Below are 16,372 nucleotides of genomic sequence, written 5' to 3' on the forward strand. Positions count from 1 at the left end.
CGGCGTGATGGCGTTGCGCCGGGCCAAGGGCGCTCCGGGCGCCGGGCAGCAGCGCGCGCAGCAGGCGCAGCTCAGTTTGCGCAGCATCCAGTTGAGCACCTGCTTGATGAGGATGGAGACGACGTTGAAGAGAGAGTAGATGCAGCACACGCCTAGCAGGATGAAGAGGAAGTTGCCTAGGCGGTAGAGGCCCTGGTTGCGGTAGGCGGCGCGCTGGCTGCTCACCAAGTCCCCGAAGCCGATCGTGCTGAAGGTGACGAAGCAGAAGTAAAGCGAGTCCACGTAGCCCCAGCCCTCCACGCTGGCGTACATGGCCGAGGCGCAGCAGGACAGCAGCACGGCGAAGAGCCCCAAGATGAGCAGCACGTGGTACACCGAGGGTTTCCAGCCCGCCAGCCCGTCGGCCTCTGGGCGCAGACGCTCCCGGCACGCGCGCATCACAAAGGCCAGCAGCGAGATGATGCGCTCCAGGAAGAGGTTGAAGAACAAGATAGTCCCGGCGCAGCCAAACAGCCCGTAGGCGATGAGGAAGGCCTTTCCGCCCACGGTGGCAGGCGTGGTCATGCCGAAACCTGGGGGATGGGACACAGACACACGGGATAGACAAGGGCGAGGTGGCCAGGACGCACGGGGCTGGAGCATACCCGGTGGGGGTGGGGACTTGCCATCTCTCTCCCCTGGTGGTACTAGAGGTGTTCCTGGTTTTAGCTGCCTCTGCGATGATAGAGATCATCCCTGGGTGGGTGGGTGAGTTCCATGAACCAACATGGGTGGGGCCAGAGGATCACAAGAAGGTCCCCGCGGCACATATGAAGCAGAAGCTGTTCACAGGTGCACACCTCCAGATGACCACAAAGCCAACCGAGGGCACTCAACTGACTATAAAGCAACCCACGGCACAGCCATCGGACAGAATTCCAGAAAGCCTTCACCTTAGCTAGGACTGCTCACTCTGGGACCCGGGAGAGTGGGATCAGGTGGGATCATGCTCCCAGAAAAGGGCTTTATGAAGTTGAGGGAAGGATTGAAAGTGAATTCACCCGCGGCCTTGGGAGCGTGAGTGTTAGTGTAGCCCCTTCTCCGAGGCCCTCCATCAGTCACCCCTGCTCAACCTGGCCAAGGGAAAGGTTTAGTCTAGATGGTGTGTCCTGGGCCTGGGCAGCTGGTTACTGCTTTTAACACTTACAATTAAGCCTAACCCTATGCACTTGTTTGAAGCACTGGCTTTAAAAGTCTCCATCAGTTGACTTGCAGGAGACCCAGCTGCCTGCCAGTGGCACTGGCCCGTGCCATCCAGGGCGTTGCAGAAGGGTGGCCCTGCTCCTCCTTTCTAAGCTCTCTGCCCACTGCCAGCTGTGGTCCTTTTCTGGGACCCGGGCTTGCTTGACTGGTTATGGCAGGGGGTTTAATCTCTGGATGGGAGGGTTCACGTGCTGTTTCGATGCTTAACCTGGGTCCAGGGATGTAGCTCAGTGGCACAGTGCCTGCCAGGCCAGTGCAAGGTCCTGAGTTTAATCCCCCATACAAAAAACAAACAAACAAACAAACTGAAGGAGTGGAAGCTAAACTGAAAATAGACCCTTTTTGTGAGTAGCCCTGTGGCACCTTTGAACACCTCTGGCAGCAGAACTTCAGGTCGTCCCTTCTTGATTCATGTCTGTGCATTGCTACTCGGTTAGGGCCAGCCCCAGGAAAGGGCGGAGAAGAGTTTGTCCTGTCTGGCTATTTCCTTAAACAGGCCAGAGAAAATACTTCTTATAACACTCTACTTTCAGAGTATATTTCTTAAGTGTATATTAACCATTCTCTAGCCTCCCTGCAGGGTATGCCCAGTTGTTTGACCATGGTATTCTTCTTGTTTAATGACTCAGGTTTGAGGAAAATCTTAAGATATTAACCCATGTAAGATATCACCATGGATTATGTCCCTACAATCAGAATTTGCCACAAAAGAGTGGAAAAAACAACAACAAACTAGCAGTTCCTATGGGGTTCAGGCTAGCCTTGAACGCACAGTGATCCTCTTGCCTCAGCCACCAGAGTGCTGGGATTACAGGCATGTGGCACTATGCCTGGCTACTTTTAAGGCAAACTTAAGTTCTTCAGTCCATAAAGAAATCAGCTCTGAATTATATGACTGTATATGGAGTGGGAATGTGTTTGTTAAAAATGCTAGACTCGGTACCAAAACAAAACAAAACTAGACAGACCCCTGTAATATAACCAAAGCATGGTCTTAGTCATTATACAGCAAAAGACAGGATGAAAAAGCATGAACCACAGCTACTTACAATATGGGTGAATCTCACAAAAAGGATGTTAAAATAAACTAGACACAAAAAGGTACATTCTGCATTATTCCATTATGCCCAATTCTGACCAAATCAGGTGAAACTGAATGACAGTATTTTTTAGGGATGCATACTTGGTCCAATGATAAGGAAAAGTGAGGAAGTAATTTTGATGATCATCAGAGCTGGGGTTTCCTCTGGGTGGTGGTAGGGTAGTTACTGGAAGGGTAGATGGGGGGCTTCAGGGGTGCTAGGGATGCCCTTTTGACCTGGGTGTCAGTTACATGGGGGCCAGCTGCATAAGATTTTGTTAAGCTGTTTTATGACTTTTCTGTACTCTGATGATAAAAGTTTAAATTTGCAGACTGTGAAAAGTATAGGGAGGGCCAGGGATTTAGCTCTGATTCCACCACCTGCCTTACAAGCACAAGGTCCTGAGTTTGATCCCCAGTACCAAAAAAAAGAAAAGAAAAAAGAAAATAAAAAAGGTCTACCTCTCATTGTGTTGGTGAGGAAGGACAGAAGGGACATGTGCTATAGCCCGTTTGGGAATAGACCACCACCCTTTTGTCCTAGTTTCAAGCTTGGTGCCTTAGACCAGTGTACACAACACTGCTTTTACCCCTTGAGGGAAATACAACCTTCCTAAAGAAATTGAAAATCCTGAGTCCAGAATATTAATGCTTTGTCTTGCTAAGAGAACATTGAGTGGGATTTTCTTACTCTTTAGGATTTTCAGCTGAAGTCTCAAAGCTACGAACACAATGTGGTTTGTGACTCCCCATTGTATAGAGGAGCTCTAGACTCATCCACACCTGGGACTCGGGAGATCAGCAAAGCGTGTCCAGAGATGCGCACCTAGCCTGGCTGTACTCCCCAGGCTGTACTAGAAGGCTGGAAGTTGTCCCGGGGTTGGTGGTGGTGGGCATGTGGCAAGCTGTGCAGTGGATAGTGATTGGCCTCCTTCCTGACCCAGCTGTGCAGTGGACAGTGGTTGCCCATTCTTCCTGATGGTTTCAGGGCTGCAGCAAGAGGCCAGCCAATAGCTCACCTCCCAGGTGGATGCTGCAGAGCTGCTGGCCGGGACATGGGAGAGTCCTGGGAGAGCCACACTGTCCTTGGGCATCTAAAACTGTGCTGATGAGCTGTCTGGATGAGAGCTGGCTGGGCTGCCACACAGCAGGGCAGAGGAGGGCAGCGATGGGAGTGGTCTATACTTCTAGAGTGCTAGTCTGGATCCTTCTTTTCTTTTCTGACAGGTTCTCGCTATGTTGCCCAGGCTGGCTTCAAACTTTGAGCCCAAGTGATTCTACTGTCTCAGCCTCCCTAGAGGCTGTGTTACAGGGGTGACCTACTGTGCCAGCATATAGTTTGGATCTAAATATTCCCCACAGGCCCATGTGTTAAAGACTGGTCCCCAGGGTGGTGATCAGGAGGCAGTAGAACATTTAGGTCCTTGGAAGGGATGCTCTGAGGGGGGATTGTGGGACTCTGGACCCTCCTCATTCTCTTTTGCTCCTTAGCCATGAGATGAGTGGCTTTTGTCTTTGGTTTTTGTGCTGAGGATTGAACCCAGGATCTTGCACCTGCTAAGTGTGGGCTCTGCCACTGAGCTGCACTCCCAGCCCTTAGGTGAGCAGCTCTGCTTCCCCCACCCCTACCTGATGTGCTGCCTCCCAAATACCAAAGCAATGGGGCCAAATACCATGGACTGGAACATCAGGAACTGTGAGCCACATAATGCTTTTCTCTCCCTAAGTTCATTGTCAAGCACTTCATTACATGACAGAAAACTAACACACAGTGCTTCTAGCCTCAGGATGCATGAGCATGAGAACACTCTCATGGAAGGAAGAGATCTGGAAAGCATCCAAGAGGGCCATGTGCTGGAACCCAGGGTTCTAGAAGTAAAGAGTCAGGGTGCAGGGGTTTGGGAACCACACGAGAGGAGATAGAGGGGGAATACCCACTAAGGGGGGCTTGGAAGGACCTCAGCTCGGCCCTGTGTAAGAGCTGCCTGTCCCAAATGTGGGCATCTCAGTCCCACCAGCAAAGCTGAGACCGAATGGCTCACTGATGAAGGCCAAGGCAAGCTTTGCTGTGTCCCTTGCCCCATACTGCAAGCCCCTAAGGCACAGATCAGGCCAGGGCTGGAGGAAGAGGCTAAACTTTGAGAGAAGCAAATTTGAAGGTTGGATTTAACATCCAACAATTAGACTCTAGCTCAACACTAGTACTTCTGTTTAAAAAAAAAAAATACTTGGAAAACTGACACCTATGGAAGATGTTGCTAAAGGATCCAAAGGAGAGTTCTTAGAGATAGGAGACAATGCTATTTGCTGTGTTGGCCCATTTCACAAACTGGTTGCCCTGGATTTGCTCTGCACTGGGGAAGGGGATGCCACCTAACAGAGCCAGCCTCATGCCACATGCCGTGCCAGCCCCCACATCACCTCACTTCTCTGCAACCTGCCAGGATATCCCATCCACGGAGGAGGGAACTGAAGGCCCAGGGTTGTGGCACTTGCCAGGGCCACCCAGCTTGGAAATGGAGGCCAGACTGGACCCCATGCCTAACGGCACTTCTTTGTGGTACTGGGGATTGAACCTAGGATTTCTCTCTGACGCATACCTCCAATCTTTTTTTTGTACCAGGATCAGACTTAGCTTTTGAGGCATGTGCAGTACCACTGAATTAAATCCCGGGCTTTCTTTTTTATTTTTATTTTGCAACAAAGTTTTGTTAAGTTGCCCGAGCTAGTCTTGAACTTTCTGATCATCCTGCCTCAGCTTCCCAGAGTGCTGGGATTACAGGATGAACCACCACATGCTTCTGCTAGCATGTGAAGCCCATGCTGTCCCTACCACAGGCAGTCCCACGGACACAGGAGAACAGGATGGCCTCGAACTCATGGCAATCCTGTCTTAGCTTCCCAAGTGCTGGGATTACAGGTATGCACCATCATGCCCAGCAGGAAGAGTGTTTTCAGGGAGGAGGGACTGTCCTTCAGTGGTGATTCCATTCCTAAGAGTTGGCTGGCTGTCCTCTGGCTCTCTTTCCACTGGTCATTCCTGCTTCCTTGGCCTGGGTAGAAGGAAGAGGCCTCCACTCTTCCCTTAATCACCTGCCCACCACATGGAGGACAAGCTGCCATTTAGATAGGCCTTGACCCAGGATTTGGGGACAGCGTGCGGAATGAGATGTGGAGGTGATGCTGCCTCTGGCTAACAGTGTGGCTGACCCAGGCAGGGTATGCATCTACTCCTTGGCCCCCAGGCCTGCCCTGCAGACCTCTTCCACATGCAAGGCCCTCTCTCCACCTCCAGGGCCCCTCGGGCTGGCTGTTCTGTCTCCCCTAGAGCCTCCATGGCAATCTGGGATTCTGACTGAGTATCTGCCTTGCCTGGATGACTGAACCTGGATGAGACCCGCCACCACTTGCCCTTCTTCCCACGGTAGGCGGCCACCACCAGATATGTACTCATTAGCACCAACCCACCCATTCGCTTCCCCCAAGAACATCTACTGAGGACCAGGGCTGGCAGCTCTGTGAGGTCTGGGGTGGGGGACAAAGCCAGACAAGTGCAGCTGCTGTCCTCCCAGGGCCCCTGTTCAGTGCCTCTTGGGGGTTTTGTACAGACCCCTCCCCTTGGACCACACAGCTCTTCCCTTCTGGCCCCACAGAGTCTGGGCTCGAATTTGTCCTGAGTCTGCTTGTGACCCTGGCTCTGCCTGCATTCAGCATAATCACTTGGTCAGGCAGAGACTGCAGGTCCCAAATGTACACTGGGCACGTGACTGGCTGTGTGGCACTGTGCCCAGAATGAAGGGGACAGGCAGGTCTGGATTGCCCTGATGGCAGACAGAGCAGCCTGTGAGAGTTCCTCTGCAGCCCGAGTCCTCAGGTCTGGCTCCTTGTGCCTGCTTCTCTTTCCCTCAGCCTTGCTGACCAGTCAGCTCTGCCCCAGGGGCCCAGGGACAATCTGTTCTCCTCCACCAACATCGGCGGGCTGAGGCCACAGGTCAGGACTAGGTGTAGCACTGTTGCCCAGCCAGCTGCTTCCCAGCATTGGGGAACTGTGCTGGCTCTGGAGAGAGCCAAGAAGCCTTAGCCAGGGAAAAGGCAAACCCTGTTCCCCCTCCCTGTCACACCTTGCAGAGGTGTAATCCAGCCCCAGGTTTGCACCCGGCTTGCTACTTTGTTTATGCCACAGTTGATCTGCCATCCCAGTTTGCAGGGAGCAGACACTTGGGGGCTTTATTATGCCACTTAACAAAAGCTGTGAAGCTCAGTCCCAGACAAGCTGCCGTCTTCGCCTTGGAAAATAGGGCCGGCCCAGTGACAGGACCTTCAGAGCTCAGCTCAGAAAGCCTGGGAGCGGCTCTGTAGGCCAGCCTGGATCTACATCAGGTTTCTGCATGGTGGTAGCCTCTGGCGCACATGTGACACATGCCCCCCAGGGGTCACAGCTGCCCCATGAAGGAGGTCCTGTTACCCCAGCAATGCAGGCCGGGAGCAGCTGGGGAGGAACAACTTCTCATGACTGTGCTTTGTCAGAATGAGCTGCCCGGAAGCCCGTGCCCTTTCTACTGTGCCAGGCAGATGTGAAGATTCCTTGTCTTCTGGGACCTTCTTCTGGGCTCTGCACCATCACCTCGGGGCACAGGGTGGGGAAATATAATTCACAGTCCAACCTGGGACACTTTTGAGAGTAAAAGTGGCACTGCTAATAACTACCCCAGGACAGCATGTATAGACTGGGCTGGTCCAAGAAACTGGGCTGTCTGGGTAAACCAAGTCAGGTCCCACTCCAGAGGGGTTTATTTAGTATTTTCAGAAAGGTGTTTCAGGACCCAGAAATCTGCTTTCTTCCCTTTTCTTTTTTGCACTGGAACTGAACCAAGGGCCTTCACATTAAGCTACATCCCGACACACTTAATTTTTTGAGACAGGGACTCAATAAGTTGCCCAGGCAGGGCTCGAATTTATAATTTTCCTGCCTCAGGATCCCCAAGTGCTAGATTACAGGAGGAATCTACATTTTAACAAATATTCCCCAGGTGGATGTGATATAAGTGGACCAAAATCATTACTTGAAGATACAAGGTTAATATAGTATCCCAGGTGACCCTCCTGGTTGGAATCTTGTCCAATTGGGAATATTTCAATTGAATTTCTACCCACCTGACACCCTAGTGGTGGACACTATAGTTTAACAGTGGTTGCTAATCCAGCACTAAGCCACAGCCAGACTACTTGCAGAACTGACCCAACACCAGAAATGCGCTGTTATTAGTCTTTGCCAACCAGAATAATTCAGTTCTTTACCATGACTGGCTGAAGGATGGGGTGATCTAAGACAACCAGTGCAGGGTATTTCCCAGGCTATACATTGGCTCCGGAACTGGCATGTGGCACCACTTGGGCCAGCGAGATGAGAGAAGGGTTTTTCTGAGTGTTCCTGGGTTAACAGCTTCTCCCTCTTAGAAGAGCTGCCCTGGGAACCTAGGGAGAAGAGGTGGTTTCAGGAATGGTTGGCAGTCCTTGGGAGCATGGAGAGCCAGCTTTAGCATAAAGCTGGCACTACGGAAGGTTGAAGGGAGTAAGGTCTTGATTTCCCCAGCGTCTTGTCAAATCAAAGCAGCCATGCTGCCTGTGTAACCTATGGACCTCCATCTGTATGAGCCTCTGAACCCCCTTTCCTGCTTAAACCTACTGTGAATTATAGTCAGACCCATGCCAGCAGTGCTAGTGGCTCAGGGGCCTGATTAAGCCACCTGGTGTCAAGGAAACAGTACCAGATATTTTTTAATAGTACCAGATTTAAATTCAGAAGTTTGACTTCTGTTGTGGCTAAGCGATCAAAGCATGTCACTATCACTAGCTTCTCTCACCCTTTGTAAAATGCAGTAAACTATGCCAAAGTGTGTTTTCAGGGTGGTGGGCCGTAGTGAAGAGATTTCCCACAATTAAGAAAGGTGGGTTAAATAAAGTGGGACATTTATTTACTGCAGGACATTTCAGAGCGCTTACCATGGTAATGGATCAGTTGATATATGAATTCTGACACCACCCAGGTTCCCCAAAAGATCCTGACCACAGAATGTGTTTGATCCCATCAGTCTTTGGGAAGTGCTGTTCTCTACCCTCATGAAGAAGTAAGGATGAGGGATTTTAAACCTGAGTGAGGATTTCCCACATTTAAAGACCTCACATGACACTACATTGCCTAGAACTGTGCTTAGCATTTGTTGAATGATTGAACATGTCACCACAGGTATGGAGCAGTGATTCTCCAACCAGAGTGCTTGGGAACCCTGGGGATCTTGCCAGAGTCATGGGGTAAGGCTTGTGGTTAATTTCTAACCTGGGCCTAGGTGAACTGTGGCTGGTCAATGAAGCATATTTTGCGTAGGCACTACAGATGTGTTAATTACCTTTTGGGGTCTGCCTCACCAATGAGATTGGGAACCTTTTCCAAATAGGGCCACCTCATATTTGGAACCAGGCTGCCCCAATCTGAGTCCTAGCGCCACTGTTCCCTAGCTATGTGACTTCAAGCAAATTGATTAACCTCTCCGTACCTCAACTGCTTCATCTGTAATAATGTACTTACCTCAAGGATTTTTTTGTGAATGGAGTTCAAATATAGAAGACAGAACAGTACCTAGCACATTGATACGCCCTTCATAAAGGTTCATTATTATTATTCCCTTCTACAATGACCAGGGGATAGGCAGTTATTTGTTGACTGAATGACTGAAAGTACAGATTTCAAAAACCTCAAGGGAGAGTATTAAATATGAGAGACTGGGAAGCTGAGGAGAGGGGTCAGTGGGTAGTGATGTAAAAAGACTCAGTAATATGAGGCTCAATAGAGTTGCCATATAAAACATAGGCATCCAGTTCAATATGAATTTTAGGTAATTATTTTTTCATATATATGTGCCAAATACTACACAAAACATACTTATATTCAGAAATGATTTCTCATCTGAGACTCAATTTGAGCTGGGTGCCCTGCATTTCTGTTTGCTGAGCCTGGCGACCTTGCCTGTGACCAGTGTGGTCTGCCTGGCACACTGCTCTGGGCAGCGTTGGCTCGCACCCCATCTCACCTGGTCCTTCCAGCCTGCCTGGAAGAGGGCTCAAAGGCCTCGCTGGAGTCATGAAGGATCCCTAGGTGTTACAGCTCACACAAATGGGGCTAGGCATTGCCAGAGGCCACCAGCAGCCCCACCTCCAAGCTAGGAGCCATGGGAGATATGGGGGGAGGCTGTGGGGCGGCTGGAGAGAGGTCCCAATTCTCTGGGAAAAGAAAGCAAGCTCCCAGCCCGGTCCATGGAGGGGACTAGTCACTTGAGAAGCCCCTATCCTGACTTCTGGCCAGGCTTTTCCATGACCTGCCCTTCTTGGAGGATAACTGATCAGCCCTGGTAAGCTGGATCCTTTCGGGACAGCCAGGGGCTGACCTGGCTGGGAAGGTGGCGAAAGCACTGCCTGAGGGATGGCAACACAGAGGGTAAGAACCTCACTATTTCCATGCTGCACATGTATTAGTTCAATCCTTGAAGAACCTGGAGAGACAATGACTGCTAACCCCAAGTCACAGCTCTCGGTTCACATTGTAACACATCTGACAATCGACGGCAGTCTGACAAGACTTTCTTTGGCAGCATTTTAAATGCACTGTGGCATATACAACGCTGGTGCACTCATAATGGGTGGTGTCTTAGATGTGATGAAGTACAGGAGGAATTTCAATCACCCCTACGTGTGAGTTTTGAATATTGAATCCATTAACCAAAAACATTGAGGTTCAGCTGTTCAGGTTCAGTAACTTGCCCAAGATTGAGGAGCAAGGAGTCACATTTGCAAAAGGAATGCCCCAGACCTTGAAGACAGGTGAGAAATGCATTGCCCCACTTCTGGGCAGCACAACAGGATCACCTGGGGAAACCTGAAGCTACTCCCAGGCCCTAGGTGAGCCAGCCCAGACCATTTAGGTGAGAATCTCCCAGGCAGAAACCTTCCCAGCAGGGCACTAGGAAAGACCTGTGGAGGGAGAGGTATTTGTGTACAGTCTTAAAGACAGGGATTTGAGAGGGAGGGAGCAGAGGCCCAGCGGCCAGAAGGGAGTGCACGGCCCGGAGCACATGTGGGGCTCAGCCCCCTGGTGCCTGCAGTGGGCTCTGGCTGTTTAGCAGAGTGAATTTGGGGAAGAAGAAACAGGAAAGCACTGGAAGCAGTTTCTGGAAGTGGGTGCCCCGGCCTTGGCGGGTGGGTAGCTCGGTGGTAGAGTGCTTGCTTCTTGTCTTCTGTGTATAAGGTGATCCATCCCCAGCGCCAAGGGGAAGAAGTTTCTGACCCACATCTGCTGGGTTCAGGCCTGTTTGCCTAGCTCCCCTCTGCTCGGTCCCTCAGTCCCGCACCCCTCCAGTCATTCAAAGAAGTCATCCCAAAGGCCCACAGTGGGACGGACCTCAGATGAAGGAACTGGGAAGCCCTGTATAGCCGGTGATCGGAAGAGCAACTGGAGTCTCCACTCCTTGGGTATGGGAAGGGCCCGTATCACCTCTCTCAAGAGTGTGGGCAGTTAGGAGCAGGGCTGCCAGTGGGAGCTTCTACCTCCTGTGAGGCACAGGATGTGGTGATGAGGACTGAGGACAGGGCTCCCAGGTCATGGGCAGTGCCCAAATCAGCATGCTTCACTGGAAAATGCCACAGGTAAGGCATGGCCCTCACATCACAGTGGGTGCCCAGGTAAAGCAGGCAAAGAATGAGCAGATCATGTAGCACACAGGAACTGTAAGGCAGCGTTCCTATGCACGCACTCATGCTTGGCTCTGCCACGGACTTGCTGTCATTCCACCCACCCCGACCACAGTTTCTCTACCTTTGGCCCCTGCCCTGGGTAGGAAACCCACCTGGAGGTAAGCACCATCTTTTCCAACCCCAGAGCTGAGTGTGTGAGTTGAGTGTGTATGTGTTCACATGTGTATGTAAAAGCAGCACTCCTGGAGGGAAAGCTGGGTCTGTAGATGATCTAGATACAGAACTAGATGACCAGCTCCCTGAGGGCAGAGGCTCTGGATTCCTTCCCTCCACCGTAGGATGGGCCTGGAGCCTCATCTCTCCACTCGTACTGAGTGACTCAGGATGCAGAGGCCCTGGTCAGCCAATGGGGAAAGCCTCCCCTGCTCAGCTGCCTGCCTTTGGCTCACTCTCTGGGGCCTCTGGCATGACTTCTTTTCATGACTGGAGGGGTGGGAGTGACTGAGCAGCCAGGAGCTAGGGAAACAGGCCTGAACCCAGCAGGTGTGGACCAGAAACTTCTTCCCCTTGGCGCTGGGGATGGATCACCTTGTGCACAGGAAGCAAAAAGCAAGCACTCTACCCCCGAGCTACCCACCCCAGCCCGCCAAGTGCTGGTTAACACAAAAAGGTTTTGATGAACTGTGAGCAAAGGCAAGTGCCGCCCTGGAGTCGCCTGCGCCTGGCACACAGCTTCCTTGCAGTGGGGCTGACTTCAACCCCCACCTGCCTTCATCTCTGAGACTCAGCTTTTCTCTTCTCACCAGAAATCATTCAGCAAAATGAGTTATTAAAAGCCAGTTAACTACTCCTGCCTCCGGGTAGCTCCTGCTTAACAACTTCTCCTGGGGAGCAGCTGTCAAGCCAGGCCCCATGGAGCTGGCGGGAAGATGACTCATTTACATAGAGCTGGCTCCATCCTGCCCCCCAGATCTGTCCCTGTCTCTCCGATGACTAATCTGCTTCAGGGATGAGATCACCCCTCCTGCCCCCAAAGAAAAAAGCAGAGCCCAAACCTCAGTCCAGAACTTTGGGAGAAGACTGAGTCCAAGCCTAAGAAGCCTTTCATATGAGAGCCCTGGCCAACTACAGCTCCTGCTTTTCCTGGCTCAGGGCACCCCAGGGAGAGCTCCCCACCTAGCAGTTCCAGAAGAGGGGACCACGCAAGAGCAAGTGGCAGGGAGAAGGCAGTCCCATTTGCCTTGCTCGGAGTGTCAGTCCAATCACATTCTACCTCCAGGCCTGACACAGAGTAGGTTGTCAAAGGAAATGAGTGGTGGTTCAGGAAAGCAGACTGCTGCTCTCAGTGGATAGTTAACTCCTCTCAGCTGGGTCACAGTTTCTGCACCTTGTGCCCCACCTGTGCCTGCAGCTGCACAGTGCCTTTGAGGGCCCCCATGCCCAGCTGAGTGCGCACAGTCCTTGAGAGGCTACTTACCAAGCCAGTCCTGACTGAGGTGTCCCCACGCTTGGCCCCCTCTCTGCCCTGTCCTCATAGCAGGTAGCCTGGCTGGCTGTTCCAGGGGAGCGGTAGAGAAAAGAGGGCAGAAGAAAAACCCACAGTTGAAAGCTGCAGCCAGAAAAATACTCTGGAGGGTCTGTGAGCATCTAGCAGCTCACTCATGGGCTGGGGTACAGCCTGTCCACAGCACTTCAGCTCATGGGTCTCTCTGCTAGGGCCTGAGGACCAGCAGGGGCTGGGCTCTGCCCACTGGGCTGAGGGGTGAGGTGAGACCCTCCTCTGGAGGACTGGAGTAGGGTGCTCCACACTGCACCTTCTGTCCGTCACCGTAGATGGGGCCTGATGACTGATGTAGGAAATGAGGACCCTTCCTTGGGCAGGTACTTGCTGGTGCACTCAAAGGCATGGTCCTTTGGTCACTTGTGGAGGAGGTGTCATTGCACAGGCAAGCGAGGCTCAGGGAAGTCAGGCAACAGAAGTGAGAGTGCAAGACCAGAACACAGGCCTCAGGCCCCAGACCTGCTGCTCTTCCCATCCTGTTTCCAGCCAGGCTCAATTGTAGGTCAGAGAATGCTAATGAAATTGTTGTTTTTTTTCCCCCCCGTACCAGAGATGAAACTCAGGACCTTGCACTTTTGAGGCAAGCATGGGAGCCACTGAGGTAAATTCCCGGCCCTGAAATTTTTTCTTTTTCTTTTTCTTTTTTGGTACTGGATATCGAACTCGGGTCTTTGTGCTTGTGAGGCAGGCGGCAGAACCACTGAGCTAAATCCCCGGCCCTGAAATTCTGCTCTGACACTTGCGCCCAACAGTATTGTGCCAAGGGACTTGCTGTGGTCAAAACACCTGTGCTGGGTCTGAGGTTCACCTGAAGTGCTACTGTGTGATAGGAGGCAGTTGAGGTTCAGAACTGCTAACGACCTTGTCCAAGGTCATAGAAAATGGCACCACCGGGATTGCAACTCAGGTCTGCCCAACTCTAATCCACCTCTTTCTACCTCATTGCCTTGCCTTTTTCCTCTCCCCACAGGCACAGCAAGATCCTCATGACCTGGCACCAACTCTCTGGGGACCCAGAAATGCCATGTTTCCTCTTGGTCCATGCTGCACACAGTCACAACTTGTGTCACTTAAGCGTGGCTTGCCAGTGTCACTCTCCTTTTCCGGCTTCCCTGAGCCCCCTGAACCACCTTCAACACCTGGAGTGACTTAGGTCCTTTTCCCTTCCCCTGTCTGGATCCTCAGCATCCAGCAGCACTTGCAGCTATCGGGGGTTGGTTCTGGTTGTCTTGTGACTGACCAGCCTGAGATTATTATCCAAGTGGTCCTTAGCCTCACCTTCTATTTTCTGTTGCTTTGCCCAGGAAGACAAGGCCCGGGTCCTAGATTTCTTGTGCCCACTGTTATACAGGGGCTCAGGCAGCTGCATTAATGACAGACTGGCTTCTTAGCTAGTGGTCCCCAGCGACACTGCCAGAATCATGGTTTCCATCTTGGCTTTAGTTGCATTTCTTTGACAAGGTGAGATCAAGTGTAACAGGTCTGCGAGACATGGGGTAGGGGAGGAATACTGGAATGCATAACACTGTCTGCACACTGTGGTCAGACACTGCTAGGAACAGACGTGGAGTGGACCCTGGTGGGTTTATTGGCTCACTGCCCACCATGGGAGCTGTGGGGCTGTTGGTGGACTCCAGAAGGAACTGGCTCTGAGAGAGGGGGTTCGAGGCAGGTGGCTTGGGAGAGGGCTCACAGAAGCTGGCTTTACTTGGGATTGAAGGCTGCCAGGGAGAGATGATGCGGATGGGCACCTTAATAACGCTTAGCTGGAAAGTGGGGGCACCAGAATGCGGCCAGGTGCTTGTAAGGAGCCATTCTGTGGCCTGGGCGATGCTCTTGCTTTGATGTGTTCGGACTCAACATGGGGGAGTGGCCTTGTTCGGGGCTCACACTGTGGTGGTCACGAAGTGGGCCTGTTGGATGCTGGGGAGCTGCTATGTCCAGCAGATCAGCGCAGCCCCACCTGAGTTTTGGGCCAGCCCCTGGCTCTTGGAGGCTGCCTTCACCTCTCTCCAAATGGCTCTGCCCTCAGTGTCCCACACAGCATCTCACTGAGTGACACTCATGGTCTTTGTACAAGAAATTCTTTTCCAGGCCTCCACTTTGCTCAGTGATATATGTTCATGTGCGTCCACCTGTGAACGTGATTCCATATGGGGTACTTGCCTCTGGGTTGTAGAAACGTGTATCGTTTTTAAGCTGCTTTTGTATACTTGCATAACTATTTCACATTTTCTGGGGTGCAAATGGGGTAGTTTCTACTTTTGAAACTGTAGCTTCACTTCCAACAAAGGCTGTTATGCTTTCAAGCTTTTAAGTAAAAATAAACAAGATAAGGTTCCCATCCTGAAGACAACAACCATAACGTCCTGTGAAAATAACAGCAAGGGAAATGGCAGGGGCTGCTAGAAAGCGAGGGGAGAAGCCAGGAGGGCTTCCCGGAGGAGAAGGAGGGCTTCCCGTTGGAGATGAGTAGCGAAGACGTCTCCGCCAAGCAGGTAGAGGTGTGGGGACAGGATCTGGGAGATCCATGTTGGACAAGGATTCAGGAGTCATATGGTAAGACTTCCTTGGGAATAGTATAAAAGTGAGCGCCCCCAGAGCCCCAATATTTAAAAGGTAGAAGCCTATGAAAGGGGTGCTATGCATTTAACAAATACTTTTACTGCCGACCAACTATGTGCCAGGCACTGAGCTGAGCCCTTAGGATTCATCAGTGACCCAAAGAGACCAAGTCTTCTGCCCTCTTGAGGCTTACACTGGAAGATGAGTAACAAACTACAAACAATACACATGTTTATTATGTGGCATGATAGAAGGCGGTAAAAATGCTATGGAGAAATGGAAAATAAAAAGCAGAGCAGGTCAGGAGGGCGTGGTGCTAGGGGGTGAGAGCAGGTGGGCTGTGGTATGATGGGGGGGTTCGTTAAGGACAAAACATTTGATCAAGGATGGGAAGGAGGTGCATCTGGGTAGAGTGATCAGGCCGTCCCATCCAGCGTCAAGGCCCGGGGGCAGGAGGGCTGGAGACAGAGAAGGTAGGGAGAAAGGAAAAGGAAGAAAACAGTGGACAAAAAGAAATCCCTCATATATGCCCAGGCCAAAGCTCAGGTGACACAGATGTCATAGAAGATGAGAAAACCTGTCACAATGTTTTTGGCATGAATGCTAAAAGAGATAAACCAATGGCTTTATAAGAGCAGAATTATAATAAATATTCAAGTAGATTTCAAATAACAGTTGAGATGCTGAACACAATTGATAATCTGATATTCTGTCTTTTTTCCTCTATCAGCCGAATTGCATGCAATTTTAGAAGGAAATTAGATTACAAGAACAGCCATCAACATTTTTAATAGATCTGGACAGTGTGGAGCAAATTTGAATGTCTTATTTAATCATTGTTATAACCCAGTAAAGACAGTGTCCCTATGGTCCCCATTTGGTAGATGGGGAAATTGAATCCATGAGAAATAAAATGGTTTACAGGACATCTAACTTTCCTGGGTCTCCGCCAACATTCACGCCCCACCCCACAATCCCCTTTCCTCAACCCCATCTCTCCAGCCTAAGATTGTAGAATTTTGCTAACAAGAGAACTACCTGAAGGAATATCAGTTTGTATTGTGTATGTGGGGTTTATATGCTCTCCATCAAAGTTTATCTGTTAGGGCCAGGGATTTAGCTCAGTGTGGCTCTCCACCTGCCTCGCAAGCACAGAGTCCTGAGTTCAATACCCAGTA

The 16,372-nt window shown here is 51.1% G+C and overlaps 1 protein-coding gene across 1 annotated transcript in view; it reads right to left on the reverse strand.

Moving 5' to 3' along the window:
* The window catches only part of Kcnk12 (potassium two pore domain channel subfamily K member 12), a 23,314-nt gene that overhangs the window by 5,796 nt on the left and 1,146 nt on the right, over positions 1 to 16,372 (reverse strand). Inside the window, exon 2 of the mRNA XM_033762266.1 lies at positions 5 to 572. Coding sequence (XP_033618157.1) covers positions 5 to 572 — 568 coding nt within the window. The remainder of the gene's footprint in view (positions 1 to 4; positions 573 to 16,372) is intronic.

This window comes from Fukomys damarensis, unplaced genomic scaffold, assembly GCF_012274545.1.
Source record: "Fukomys damarensis isolate Sample0158 unplaced genomic scaffold, DMR_v1.0_HiC HiC_scaffold_2, whole genome shotgun sequence".
NCBI classification, from domain to species: Eukaryota; Metazoa; Chordata; class Mammalia; order Rodentia; family Bathyergidae; genus Fukomys; species Fukomys damarensis.